The 15,273-nt window shown below is 37.9% G+C and overlaps 1 protein-coding gene across 1 annotated transcript in view; it reads left to right on the plus strand.

Annotated features, from left to right (window-relative positions):
• The window catches only part of ADAM7 (ADAM metallopeptidase domain 7), a 70,489-nt gene continuing 56,113 nt past the window's right edge, over positions 898-15,273 (plus strand). Inside the window, exons 1-7 of the mRNA XM_021074374.1 lie at positions 898-925; positions 1,155-1,258; positions 6,152-6,228; positions 10,716-10,794; positions 12,149-12,225; positions 13,252-13,444; positions 14,820-14,873. Of these exons, the coding sequence (XP_020930033.1) occupies positions 10,792-10,794; positions 12,149-12,225; positions 13,252-13,444; positions 14,820-14,873 (327 nt within the window). The 5' untranslated portion in view covers positions 898-925; positions 1,155-1,258; positions 6,152-6,228; positions 10,716-10,791. The remainder of the gene's footprint in view (positions 926-1,154; positions 1,259-6,151; positions 6,229-10,715; positions 10,795-12,148; positions 12,226-13,251; positions 13,445-14,819; positions 14,874-15,273) is intronic.

Below are 15,273 nucleotides of genomic sequence, written 5' to 3' on the forward strand. Positions count from 1 at the left end.
GATTTTGCTGAGAACATAACATTGGATTTGGACTAGATTATGGCTACTCTTGAGATTCTATAAATCTATGAAATGCCATGTCACTTAAATACATTGATGGATAGTGAGAAGGAGGAAGGAGAGGATTTTACGGACTAGCTGCAAGGCAGCAGACATCACGTTAGTCATCAACCAATTTATAGGCCCTTAGCATGCTTAAAATTCTGTATTATTATTAATATTTTTTTATTTTTATTTATTTATTTATTTTTTTTAGGGCTGCACCTGTGGCACATGGAGGTTCCCAGGCTAGGGGTTGAATGGGAGCTATAGCAGCTGGCTACACCACAGCCACAGCCACGCCAGATCTGAGCCACCTCTGCAACCTACACCACAGCTCACGGCAATGTCAGATCCTTAACCCACTGAGTGAGGCCAGGGATCAAACCTGTGTCCTCATGGATACTAGTCAGATTTGTCTCTGCCAAACCACGACGGGAACTCCAAAATTCTATATTATTATCTCTGCTTTACAAGTAAGGAAATCAAGACTAATTGCTACAGATCAGGGGAATTAGATACGGTATTTATGGTCATATTGCTAATAAGCTATAAAACTTTGGCTCAAATAAGAGCAGTTTCCAAAATCCTACTCTCTTTCCTCTGAATCACTCTGGAATGAGGTTGGCAGGGTTCACCTTATAGACGACTACCAATGTGACAGGTAATGTGTAGAAGGTCCTGCCTAACACTGATTCAAAAGGATTGAAAATCCCTCCAACAGAGGAAAGGCTTGTATTTAGCCGGGAGAGTTTAGACAGCAAATGCAAATGTCCCTTGGAGATAAAATCAGCAATTTACATTGAAACAGCCCTTCCATCCAGTGGCGGAATCCAGAGACAGGCATGAGAGAACAAGGTGACAAAATTGACAACTGCAGAACAAGGTGAAAAAAATGAAGTTGAAGGACCCTGATTTCTTTCCCTCCGCTCCAATTTTGTTTAATTTTCCTAAGTCGGAAACATCCATCTCAGTTTCTTTACCTGTAAAGTGTGGATGCTACTATACCCGGCTGCTAATTAGGAGCAAGTGAACTCTGAAAATAATTCTGTTATCCAATTATGGTGGGTGAGTGTTAATCCCAGCTGTATTTTCCCCGTTATGTTTCCTTTCAGAGAAGGTAATCTTTGGAGTAAAGGGTCAAGAACTGGTTTATCCTAAAAAGCTTCCTCTGATACAGAAGCGAAATGTTTGGCACATCCATGAGGATGATATACAGGTACGCAGCTTTGCTTTAATAAATAAGATGCGTTGCTTTCATAGGCATGAAGAAAGCAACCTTTGTCTCCATTAGAAGCAAACAAGGGAGGTGTCTTGATTTTTTCCAAGGACTCCTATTCGGTTTACAGTATCCTCTTGCAGGGGAGGGGGACAGGTAGAGGCTGGTGGAAAAAGCAATCCTTTGATGGATGAGGAAACGAAAAAGAAGAAAGTTTAGGTTTTAGAGGGGAGGGCATTTAAAATCTCCCAGTTTATGTGAGGAGTTCCACTAACAGCTTTCCAGGCTGATTTAAAGCAGCCTCATGCATTCCAAGCCGGTACCTACACAATGTAATCTCTGAGCACTTAGCCTTCCCAGGGACCTTATGCAGGTTTATTGACCTCACAGATTCCACAGCAAAGCTGAGCAACTTGCACAGGAACACAAAGGTCTAGATGGCCTGGGAGTCAGAAGAGTGTTTACTCAGGTGTTCAAATTTAAAAACATTTAAAATTTTCTTTCCCCCAATAATAAATATTTATGTAGAAAATATATAACACACCTAATGGGGAAGACGCTTCAAAATTAGATTATTTTCAATGTCCACCATTCTAAAAGACACTAAATGACTGTTCTAGATACTTATCAGCAGGCATCTGCATTTTGAGCCTTAGGCTTTTAATTTGGCCCATGGAGCAGCCTGACGCCAATACTCCTTGAGAAGGTAGACCTTGCCCAATGCACTGACCTGAGTTCCCTCCACCACTACAGGAGCCAGGCTTCCAGGCTCTCACTTTGGAGGTTTCTCAGTCAAAAGGAAGATACACTTCAACTTTCCAAATGGTCCCATCGAGGCTTCTTTCCCATGGCTTGAGATGATTAAAAAAAAAAAAAAAAAAAAAAGCAGCTCTCCATCTGCTACCATTTGGAAATAATGCCGAACCATTTTTCTCTAATATCTCTTTGCAAGTAGATTCTCTCTTGATCTCCAATTCTTTTTTTCACCTTCTCAAACCTTTTACTGGTTGGACATTGATATTTAGCTAAGAGGTCAAAACCAGTTTTCTGCCACCCCTTGTGCAAAAGCCAGTGGCTCTTTTGGCATCTATTCTCTCAAGACTTCATCAAGATGAAAAGTCCTGGTATATACAAGATGAGCCAGGGCTGGGGCAGGAAATATAAAAAACGAGTTTGGAGCATTTGGGAGCACTAGAAAGTAAGAATGTTCTCAAACAAGCAAAGAAACCTAAACCCATGTTGATGGGAATATGGCAAAAGAACACAGGGGCCAAGTGAAAGATTTCCCAGTGGCCAAGCAGAAAATTTGAGCAACAAAATCAATAACATAGCTTTGGACCATAACACAAAGTATAGATTAATATCCATAAACCCAGATTGATATAAATAAATGACTGAACAAGTGAATAAAAGAGGGAGAATAGACAAATCTCCCATAAGAAGAGTCAGAAGATTGATGTCGACTCTCGCCTCCCCAGGAGGTGGAGCATAACACCCTACCCTCTAAGCATGGGCTTTGCATAGTGACTTCCTTCCAAAGAAGAGAATAATATGAAGGAGGAAAAAGTACATATTTATGATGGAGAAATCTGACAAATGCTGCCTCAGCAAGGTGGTCCAAGTTAACATCAGTAATAAGTCATGGTGATAGATGTGCTCCTGATACGATGCAATGAAAAATCGCAGTGGATTTTTTCATTTTCTATCAGGTCTCTATAACTCCAGTCTAAGCATGAGAAAACATCAGGAAACTAAATCGAGGGACAACCTACAAAATATCTCATCAGTATTTGACTAATACTCTTCAAAACTGTCAAAGTCATGAAAAATAAATGAAGTTTAAGAAATTATTCCAATCTAGAAGAACTTAACGGAGAAATGACAACCATATGTAATGTGGTATCCTAGCTGGAATCTTAAAACAGTAAAAGGACATTAGACAAAATCTGTGGAAATCCAGGAATTCCCTGGTGGCCTAGCAGTTAAGGATCCAGCATTGTCACAGCTATGGCTTGGGTTCGAACCCCGGCTCAGGAATTTCCACAAGGCAAGGGTGAAGCCAAAAAAAAAAAAAAAAAGACTATAGAAATCTGGATAAATGTAAACTTTAATTGATAGTATCTATCTTGGTTCATTAGTTGTGACAAATATACCACAGTAATATATAAGGGTTAACACAAGGAAACCTAAGTTACGGGGTCTATGCAGATTCTGTGTTATCATCTTTTCAACTGTCCTCCAAGTCTAAAATGATTCTAAAATAAAAATTCATTTAAAAACTAAAAATAAATCAAATTCTAAAATAAAAATAATTCTATTTATTAAAAATATTGTTAAAGACTTTGGAGTTCCTGTCGTAGCGCAGAGGTTAACGAATCTGACTAGGAACCATGAGGTTGCAGGTTTGATCCCTGGCCTCGCTCAGTGGGTTAAGCAATCCGGCATTGCCGTGAGCTGTGGTGTAGGTGGCAGACGTGGCTCAGATCCCGCGTTGCTGTGGCTCTGGTGTAGGCCAGCAGCTACAGTGCCGATTTGACCCCTAGCCTGGGAACCTCCGCATGCCATGGAAGCAGCCCAAGAAAAGGCAAAAAGACCAAAAAAAAAATATATATATATATATATATACATATATATATATATATATATATATATATACTGCTAAAGACTTAAAAGTAGTATTATCACATTTAAAAATATTAAAAATAGTTTCTTTTTTTTTTTACATGTCAATGTTTCTTTATCTTCTAAGTGAGGAAGGAAGATGGAGGGGAACAGAGTTTGGGAGAAAGCTGCTCCCCATGTCATCAGTTTGAGTCATGCCTTGAAATTACCCTTATTTACAGCTAATTATATCAGTCCTGTCCTAACGTTCTCCAAGGTGTGCTGCTCATTACCCAAAAATGAGGAAATTCTAAGCCGGTCCAGCTTGCTTTGTTATTTGCTATTTTCCCCTAGAAACATATTAATAGTACAACAAATTTCCTTGGAGGGCAATGCTTCTGCCAAGACAAAATGCTTCAGAAACATGTACAATCCAGTGGTCCCTCCTTTTTCAGCCCTGGAGATTCCCAGGCTCAAGGCCATTGGTCATGTGAGGTTGGATCCAAGCATCACTGTAGTCACAGATTCTCCATCTGTCTGATCCAATTCTCTTGCTACAGCAGAATAAGCCACTGAGCCAATGGTCCAAAGGTGCAGCTCAGGATCAGATTCTTTTTTTTTTTTTTTTTTTTTGTCTTTTTGCCTTTTCTAGGGTCACTCCCATGCGGCATATGGAGGTTCCCAGGTTAGGGGTCTAATCGGAGCTGTAGCTGCCAGCCTATGCTACAGCCACAGCAACACAGGATCCGAGCTGCATCTGCAACCTACACCACAGCTAATGGCAACGCCGGATCCTTAACCCTCTGAGCAAGGCCAGGATCGAACCCGCAACCTCATGGTCCCTAGTTGGATTTGTTAACCACTGAGCCACGATGGGAACTCCAGGATCATATTCTTTGGCAAGGAACTGGAGCTGGTTTTTTTTTCATCTTCTTTATAAGTATAGCAAAGGCAAGCAATGCAGAACTAAAGATTATAGAAAATGTAGTTGCCAGTTATATATGCAAGCACATTCTGCAATGGGCGGGCTCACCAAATAGGGCACTGCATGAAGGAAATACACCACACCAAGTGAGTGCTAATGATAAAGAGGTGGTCCCCACTATTTGGATCAAAGTCATGTAGGCACCATTAAAGTAGCCAAAGGTACAAGCGAAAGGCCAAGCAGGGGGAGACTTCGAAGCATCGGGAGGCAGAGAAAGCAGAGCCCATCCAAATGTTATATTGCCGATAATCACCCAAAGTATGGACATAAGAAAAGCAGCTTGCTGGTGACTCACTCTGACACTCAAAGCATAAGGCACCAGGTATACAGAGAGAGGGCTGCAGCCGTAAGCCATAAACAGAACAGAATACAACAAAGTTATGAGGTCTATACGGATTCTCTGTTAATCATCTTTTCAACTGTCCTCCAAGTCTAAAATGATTCTAAAATAGAAATTCATTTAAAAATTAAAAATAAATCAAATTCTTAAATAAAAATAATTCTATTTATTAAAAATACTGTTAATGAAAGACAAAATTAATATTATCATATTAAAAATATTAACAATAGTTTCTTTTTTCTTTTCTTTTTTTTTTTTTTTTTTGTCTTCCTAGGGCCACACCCACAGCATATGGAGGTTCCCAGGCTAGGGGTCGAATCAGAGCTGTAGCTGCTGGCCTACCACAGCCACAGCAACACAGGGTCTGAGAGATATCTGTGACCTACACCACAGCTCACAGCAACACTGGATCTTTAACCCACTGAGCAAGGCCAGGGATCCAACCCATGTCCTCATGGATACTTGGGTTCATTAACCACTGAGTCACGACAGGAACTCCCAACAATAGTTTCCTAATATTACCTAATATAAAATCCATATTCAAACATTCAAATTTCAGAAAAGTCCCATCACAACATCTTGTTACACATACACACACAAATGTGCACGCATGTACATCTACACATATTGTTCATCATGTTGTAAGATGGGATTCATCCCTTTTTATTGGATTGAGCACCTCATTTCTTGCCTGCTCATCTAACAATTCTACTTTTTTATAATAAAGTCCTAATTTTATGTTACATTTATAATAAAAAAAAGCCCTAATTAATGGATATGTCGACTAAAAAAATATGCACAACCTAAAAGTGTTATCAGTATCTATCATCTTGCCTGAAAGGACTGCTGGGCTGCTGGGTAGACTGTGAAAGGTCTGTAATTTTCCCCTCCACTCACTCCTTTACCCACCGCCAACACACACTAATGGAGCGCATGTTTAATTCACATGATGGATGTTGTTTTTCAGGAAGCTTATGAAGAAGAATTGCTGTATGAACTGAGCCTAAATAGAAAAACCTTAATACTCCATCTTTTAAAATCAAGGTAAGTTCTATAATGATTCAGTAACTTACAGGTTTATCAGCTTATAATATTCTAGTTTTCATTAAAAAAAAAAACCTTTCAGATAATTGAATTCAAGGCCTTGTTGTACATAATCTGAATTCTTATTCTTCTAAAATACGCCCATCTCATTTCAACACCTTAACAACAATTATAGGCCCTGCTTTCTAGTTCTGAAATGACTCCCTATTTGGGGTACTCGGAGTTCTGTTAACTCCATACACTCCCTCTGAGAGGTCATAGCTACTGTTTTGTGAATCAGTGGAGCAAAGAAATGTGAAAACCATTGTTTTTAAAGTGACTTCTTGAAAATACATATCAAACCAAGTTCTGTTGGAGAGTAAGCTAAAGACTGGGAAGAATTTATCAAGTTATTTTGTGTAGGCTAAATAATTCTAATGCCTTTTTAATAATTCTAAATAATAATAATACAATTCTAATAATTCTAATTCTAATCAGCATACTTTACAGCCTTTGCTGTTCTTGAATCTCCACTGTTTTCCCTTGGACTGGACCCTACACACAATAGCTCTGTCTCCCAGCCCCAAACATTAAAATCATGAGGAATTGTCAAACATTAAGTAAAATACAAGGATAACTCTACTGAAGAATTGAAACTAAAAACAACCAAAATAAAAAACAAACAAACAAAAAACCTCTCCATCCTCTTTGAGTCCCCCACTGGACAAATGTTCAGAAATATGAACCTAGTAACACAGTTCTATTGACAATTTGTTCAAAATCTGCATATTCTAATAGTCTCGGGATGGACATTTATTGAGCAATTTCTATGTGCCTTGCCTCAAAGTTCTCTCTTTATCCTGACAACATCATATGAAATAGAGATTGTCTTATTTCCATTTCACTAAATGTGCAGAAATATGAACCTAGTAACATAATATCGATAACTTATTCCAAATCTGCATATTCTAATAGTCTCAGGATGGAATGAAGCTGACACTTATTGAGCAATTTCTGTGCTCAGCCTCAAAGTTCTTTCTCGATCCTGACAACATCCATGTAAAGCAGAGATTGTTTTAGTTCCATCTCACTGAGGAAGAATCCTAGGTTCACTGAAATAATAACTTGTCCAAGGTCACAATGCAGGTGACAGTGCTGATACTCTAACTCAGATCTGCCTGCTTTCAAAACCACCCCACGCCGTCTATGCCTCAAGTAGCCAATCGTATTGTATGAAACTTTGTTCAATTCTGTGCATCAGCCTGGAGTGACGTATTCTAGAACTGTAGACAGGCAAAGCAGTTTAACTGATGTTGATATTTCCAGTGGGCAACCTTACCCTCCTTCCCTCAGCTCTATGAAGTAAGTGAATTTAGTGCATACTGTAGAGCCTCCCAAATCTGTGAATATTATTCAAATGTTTTCATATATGATGGTAACAAATAAAAAGTTGATCTCACTAATTGAGATTTTTATGTCTCCTTCTCCATCGCCTCATTTTTCCATACTTCACCTATGATTTTCATTTGGCTTGATTTTTAACTGCATCGAATATCTACTGTATAAACTGAGGTTTGAGGTGAAGAGGCAAACTGTTAAATCCAACTGTTTATTCATCTAGCGGAAATATTGGGTCAACTTCGTTTTGACTATAACTTATCCATAATAGGTAAAAAGTTACATTTATTTGTATTTTTGAGGAAAAACCCCATTATTTTAGAATATACTACACAGCCAAATACTTAACTAGAAGCTTTGTACATGCTATTGCAAAATAACCACAGAAATAATTGTAGTCTATTTATTTTTGCCATCTCTTTCATTTTTACCAACCGTTTATTATTAAAAAAATTTTTCACATAGAGCAAGGTTGAGGGAATTTTATAGTGACCATGTATATAGAATATATACATATACCCATAATCCCATCAAGGTATACAAATATAAATGTTGGCTAACATTTTGCTATATTTGTTTTACATCATGTTTCTTTATCTATCCACTCCTCTATCTATCCATTTATCCATCCGTCCATTCATCCAGCTTATTTTTATACATTTCAATTTATATCGTAGTCATCAATATCTACCTAAGGGCTTCAACTAGCATATCATTAGAGTTTAAATCTGTCTGGGCGTTCCATTGTGGCTCAACGGTAATGAACCCAACTAGTATCCATGAGGATGTGAGTTTGATCCATGGCCTTGCTCAGTGAATTAAGAATCCCGGCATTGCTGTGAGCTGTGGTATAGGTCGAAGACATGGCTTGGATCTGGCATTGCTGTGGCTGTGGTGTAGGCTGGCAGCTATAGCTCTGATTCGACCTCTAGCCTGGGAACCTCCACATGCCATGGGTCTCCCCCGTCCCACCAAAAAAAAACCAAATACATCTGCAATGTTTTTCTCTTGATGTAAAATTTTCATAAGATGAAATGCACAAATCTTAAATGTTCATTCACTGAATTTTGATAAACGCAGGTATCCGTGTTACCCAAATTTCTGTAAAAATGAACTAGGAAAGGACTGACACTAAAAATTTCCATCTGCTCCTTCATAGTCAGCTCCCCTCAAAACCTGCTCACAGAGGTTTTACTCACTATGGATTATTCTGTCCATTCTAGAGATTTATATAAATGTGGTTTATGAATTTACACCCTGTTTTTAATTGTCATAGACATTTGTTCAACATCTGGTTTTATAACCATTTAAGTAAACAGGTTTGCTGTAATAAAATGTGTATATCTGTTAAAAAAAAAAGCAGTTAAAGAAAAAAAAAAACCAACTCATTATTTTTTTAATTCAAATCACATACCTGGTCTCAGGACTTACTGCAGTTCAGGTTCTCTAAGTATCAGCACAAAAGGTATTCAGCGAGGGGCAAAGTAACAGGTAAAAAGTGGTTTTCTTGAGAGATAGAGTGTGGGCAGTCTCAAAAGGCAAGAGGCCTCAAAATATGGGGTGGTTGAGTTTTTGTGGAGTGGGTAATTTCATAGGCTAGTGAAGGGGACTATCATTCCCACTATGTCAGGGGAAGGGGCAAGGATTTCCAGAAATTGAGCTACTGTCCAACCATAAAAAGCCATTGGCCTTTTATGGTTGGCCTTGGAACTATTATGGCACCAGTGGGCATGTCACTTAGCTAATGTATTACAATGAGCCTATAATGAGGCTCAAGGTCCACTGGAAGTCAAATCTTCTCCCATCTTAGACCTAGCTGATTTTAACCAGTTTATGTCATATCTACAATGGTTATGTCATTCTTTTAAAGGTTGTGCCCTGACCCTTTCCCTCCTGTTTCACAGGAGCGGGGAGAAAGTTTTATGATTACAAATTCAATTTTATTAAGAGAGGGTTATTTGGATTTTGTATTTCATTTTGTGCCAGTTTAAAATTGTAATTTATAAGGAAATGTATATATCATGTAAGTTGTCAAATTTTTGGTATAGTGTCTCGTAATATTCTCTTATTCTTTTAATGTCTGTAGTAACTCGAGTGAGGATAACCCTTTATAATTTCTAATATTGGTAATTTGAGTTCTTCCTCTTTTTTCTTGACAAATATAAAGAGATTTATCAATCTTATGATCTTTTCAAATAACTAAAATTTGAATTAATTGTTGCTATTTGTCTCTTTCATTGATTCCTTCTATTATCTTTATTATTTAATTTATTCTACTTTATTGTTTACTCTTCTGTTTTTATAGAAACATTTCACCTTTTCTGTCATAAATATTTAAAGTATTTAGAACCATGACATTTTCTCCATTAATTTAGATGTATTTTAAAAAAACTCGATGTGTTTTATTTTTATTATCATTCCTTTCAAAATATTTTCTAATTTCTTTTGAGATTTCTTCTTTGACTCATGGATTATTTAAGAGTGTTTTTCCAATATTTCCAATATTTGGTAGTTTTTTTTGCACAACCTTTGTCAAACTTTGTATGATATATTTTAAAAAATGTATTGTAATTTGTTTTATGCCCATACCTATGTTCTAACTTGTTAAAAATACATCATCAGAGAAGATATATACATCAAATATATTTGTATGTATAAATATATTTATGATACACAGGATGTATGCATCATGTACACACACACACACATATATATCCTAACACATATTAACCCAATAGCTATATATTTAGATAAAAATGTATTATATATATGATACATATGATGGACCTATCAAAATTTTTGCATTAATTTTGGCACTTAAGGCAAGACATTTTTACTTAGATAATATTGTTTCCAGGTTCTTCACAAAATAATTCCTTGTTAAAACCGCCAGAAACTCTTTCTGCCTCTTGTACAGTCTCTACCAAACCATGAAATCTAGGTAGAAAAACTTTTCTGTGTGTGGAATTGATTTTGCTTTTCTGTTTTTAGTGTAAGAAGACCTTGCTGAGACTTGAAAGCAGCCCAGAGGTGTCTCTCTCACATAACAGGTTTTATCTGTTAACTTTTAGAATGAGCAATTCTCACTACCTCTCTGCCCTCTTTTCCAGGGAGTTCCTCGCCTCAAATTACAGTGAGACGTATTACTCCACCAAAGGAGAGGAGGTCACCACGCACCCTCAGATCATGGTATATCTTAACAGAACATTCTAATGTCTCTTCTCTGAAACTTATTTCTTTGTGTGCTTTTGAAACCCTGTCCTAGCTTTCCATGCAGCTTCGGAAAGCGTTACATCAGAAATGGATCCTGCATTGACTACCATCACTGAATGAGCCTAGAGTAGAAATCAAGACCCTCTGACCTGGAAAGGCAGTTACTCACGGCCTAATAAGCAAATCAATGACTGCTAGTGCATTTTCCTTTACCCCACTGACTTCTATGTACCCAAAATGGTGTTAAGTCTGAGGAAGGGTAAAGCAGGACACCAAAGAAGTGTAAGGTACCCTGATGGAGGAGTAATTAAGCTAAAGGACAAAACTCAGAGACATGTGAGACAGTTTTAAAACTCCACCTAACTGACCCTGTGTGAGTCATATCCCATTGCCCAGTCCTTCTGATACACCAGCCTCAAGCCCTTGCCTGCACTCTCCAAATGAATCCTTGTTCATTTATCATGAGTATTATTTCAGTGGATACAAGTCCTGTTTTTATGACCTTATTCCCCTTTCCAGAACACGCCCACTGCAGTCTTCCAGCCGAGGATGACTTTATTCTCTTCTACCAAATATATACCTTTTAAACCATATTTCCCCTATTTAGGGCAGCTGTCATCCATGAAATCTTAGGTATCACGCAATCTCTGTAAAATAGAAGAGTACGAAACCTGGGTAACATTCTTTTACACAGAGAGTGGTTATTAGTCTGTGAGGGTCTGAGGTCCAGGGCCTTGGAAACTGCCACACATAGGCAGGGATTGAACAGATGGATTGTATGGAAAGAGGAATTACCTGATGGAATCACCATGGATAGAGCACAAAGTGGGAAATGATGAAGAGACCAATCAAGACAGAGAGGCAGAAAAGGAATGAAGGATCTGGCTGGAGAGCGAGACCTAATTTTTACCATCATCAAAAGCTTTGACTTGACTTCACAGGCAACTGAGAAATTTTTTTTATAATAATAACACAGGAGAGGTAGTTTGATGGAGATTTTTGAGGTGGATTAAAGCAGTAAAATTAATAAGGAAAAGGGTCACATTTCTGAGGCTGGCGTAAACTAACAGACTTAAATTTGTGAGGGAAGAATTCTTATACTGCTTTCCACAAAGAAATCTTACAATTAAAAGGAAAGGACTCTGAAGTAAATTCAAAATTTTCCAGTGAAAGAATGCAATGAATGAATGCATGAATGGATACATAAATGAATATGTGTTATTTGTGAAAAGGAAATAAAGATAAATTGTGAGCATAAAATATGTAGATTTTAATATTGCTGCAATATCAATACATATACTTATATCAATAGCCTCTTCATCTCTTTTAGGATCACTGTTTTTACCAAGGATCCATCATACATGAATTTGATTCTGCTGCCAGTATTAGCACGTGTAGTGGTCTAAGGTAATGCACCATATTTTCAAAGACATGCACTTCTTTCTTTTTTAAGATCCCTTAAAGAGTAAAATTAATGGAAAAAAGAGATGCGGTATATCTTCAGTACCGAGTATCCACCCTAGCCCATTGTTTATGCTCATTTTCAACAAAAAGATGGCTAAGACACAGCCCCCAGGAAGACAAGTTTTTCGATATGTGATCAAGGGATTCAGAGCTGGAAGACTATTAGAAGTCATCCAGCCTTTGTGTTACAGATCAGGATACTGACATCAGAGACTTACTTCTGGACACTCCCTATGCTAGTGGTTGAATCTGGCCCCTAAACCAGGCCCCCTGACTTCTAGGCCTGTGAATTCCCAACTCATCATACCACAAAGCTTTTTACTAAATTAGGTAGTGTTTCCAGTCTCGAGAAAGTAAAAAACAAAACAAACACACAAACCAAAAAAAAAAAAAAAACCCTCAGAAGAAAAGCCTAAAATTTTCTCTAGAGAACTTGGGCTCTAGGACAAAGGCAGAAGATATGGGGAAGCCAAGGGCAGGAGAACAAGGAACTTGTGTTTAGATTTATGAGGACTTTGAGTAGTTCTCAATATTTTCAAGACTGAGAAACCCTTTACTGACAAAATTACCACATGATAGTGTCTGTACTTTCAAGTATTTACTGTGTAATTAATACTTGATGGACATAAAAATTCACAAAATTTTTGCAAGGACTCGGATTGCCAGGGGTCCTCAACCCCAAGTGGGAATTGCTGCTCTATTTAGGCTTCAAAGTAGAGGTGGGACCATCACACTTCTGAAAATCCAGATGAGTTAACTCTTAGCAGTTATCCATTGAGTCAAAGTTTGCATGCCACCTCACCTCTTTACCACTCAGAACACCTGGCTACATGCTCAGGTGGCCTTGACCTCATAGTTTCCCTTTTTTAAAAAGGCAACATCTATAAAATGGAACAGAGAAAGAGTGTGCAGTCATGTAGTAGTAAAATGGAATGCATCTTAAACAGACATCGTATTCCCAATCCACAGGGGGTTCTTCAGGGTGAATGACCAAAGGTACCTTATTGAACCAGTGAAATATTCAGATGAGGGTGAACACTTGGTCTTCAGATATAACCCCAAGGTGCAGCACGCTGCCAATTATTCTTGCACAGAGCTCAATTTCACCAGGACAGCTGTTCTGAAGGATAATACTAAATCCATGGAAGACTCCAAAATGGAAGTGAGTGCTTTATTTTTAAATCATCTTTATCCCAGGTAAAACATCTCTTCTTTTCTTTCTGATCTCAAGAGAGAGACTACGAGCCCAATTAATGAAGTGTATATGCTACCTAGAACTGACTCATTGTTTGAAATCTGAAATGTCAAGCTTTTGTGTCTGTTATCTCTATAGAAAGTGTTCATCCTTGGCAGTTAACCTCAATTTTTCTGTTCAGTTTCAAAGAAGGGGGATGTCTACAACCCTAGAGAGGGATTCATAACATGAGAGCTACAAGTGGTTGGAAAGAATGAAATTTGTATCTTGAAATCTCTCCAAGATAATGTCTTTTCTTGTCTTCCCTGCAACTTTTTTTTTTGGCGGGGGAGGGAGTTGATGATAAGCAGGTTATCCTTTCATCGCAACAAATACTCTAATTGTTCAGGTGGGATTTCTAGTGAAGGATTGTACAGTGATAGCCCTCTGTGTTCTAGGCTTTTCTGTCCTGGTTCACATCATCTTAAATCCCCACTCGGTGTCAGCCTTTAAGATCTATGAGTGTTTATCTTCTTCACATATCCGTAGTCTAGACTGTGTCTGAAACTTATTAGATGTCTCAAGATATCTCTGATTGAATCAATTACTTAGTTCAGTAAAGAATGACTTAGTCAAATATTTGAACAAGAGTGCTCTGGTTTTTGTGTTTGTTTTTGGTTGCACCTGAAGCATGTGGAAGTTCCCGGGCCAGGGATCTAATTTGTGCCACAGCCATGACCTGAGCTGCTGCAGTGTCCATGCTGGATCCTTAACCCGCTGAGCCACAGGTTTATACCTCAACACATGACACTGAAATCTGAAAACTTAGAATTTCCTGGGGCTGGTGTTTTATAAAACAAAAGATCTATAATTAGCAACATTTACACATTTCCTTGGAATGGAGATTACTGCAAAGTGAGAGACTGAGAGACAGAAGAGGGGTAGAAGAAATTTAGTCGGTCCTATTAGCCAGTCTTATGTCTGGCTGTCAACCAGAGATCTATCCTTTTTACATGAGCTTACTTAGTAAGCATTTACTTTGTAAATGAAAAAAAAAAATTAATCTTAAAACTGGATTCACGATTCTTTATTTATAACTCTTATTTTACCTGAAAGACTACACAAAGAAAAGAAGGATAATAAAATATGGACTGTTGTTTCAGGTTTACCAAAAACTGATGCACAGGTCCATGCGTTTTAATAGTATAGTGGATTTTATTTGCATAAATTTCTGGAGTCATTAGATATAATCTTGTACCTCACATTCCAATAATACTAACATGCCTTACCTTGAAAATGTAACTGAAAATGTTAAGATGAGAAATATTAACCATACTTCATTAACTTTTCCATACATTTCCAGAGCATCGAAAAAGAAAAGCATATTGAACTGTTCATTGTTGCTGATAATAATGTGGTAAGTTTTCAGATAAACATTTGCTCTCTATTCATCCTTGTAAAACTACAGATGTGATTTTAACAAAGAGAAAATAGTATTTTATCTTTTTGCTTTTTTTTTTAGGGCCACACCCTCACTATAGGGAAGTTCCCAGGCTAGGGGTTGAATCTGACCTGCAGCTGTTGACCTACGCCACAGCCACAGCAATGCAGGATCTAAGCTGCATCTGTGACCTACACCACAGCTCACAGATCCTTAACCCACTGAGCAGGGCCAGGGATTTGACCCAAGTCCTCGTAGATACTAGTCAGGTTCGTTTCTGCTGAGCCACAAAGGCAACTCCAGGAAATAGTGTTTTAATCGGAATTCCATTCCAGGTTCAATGTCCTGTTTTTAGCTTCCCCAAGAAGACATATAT

This window comes from Sus scrofa, chromosome 14, assembly GCF_000003025.6.
Source record: "Sus scrofa isolate TJ Tabasco breed Duroc chromosome 14, Sscrofa11.1, whole genome shotgun sequence".
NCBI classification, from domain to species: domain Eukaryota; kingdom Metazoa; phylum Chordata; class Mammalia; order Artiodactyla; family Suidae; genus Sus; species Sus scrofa.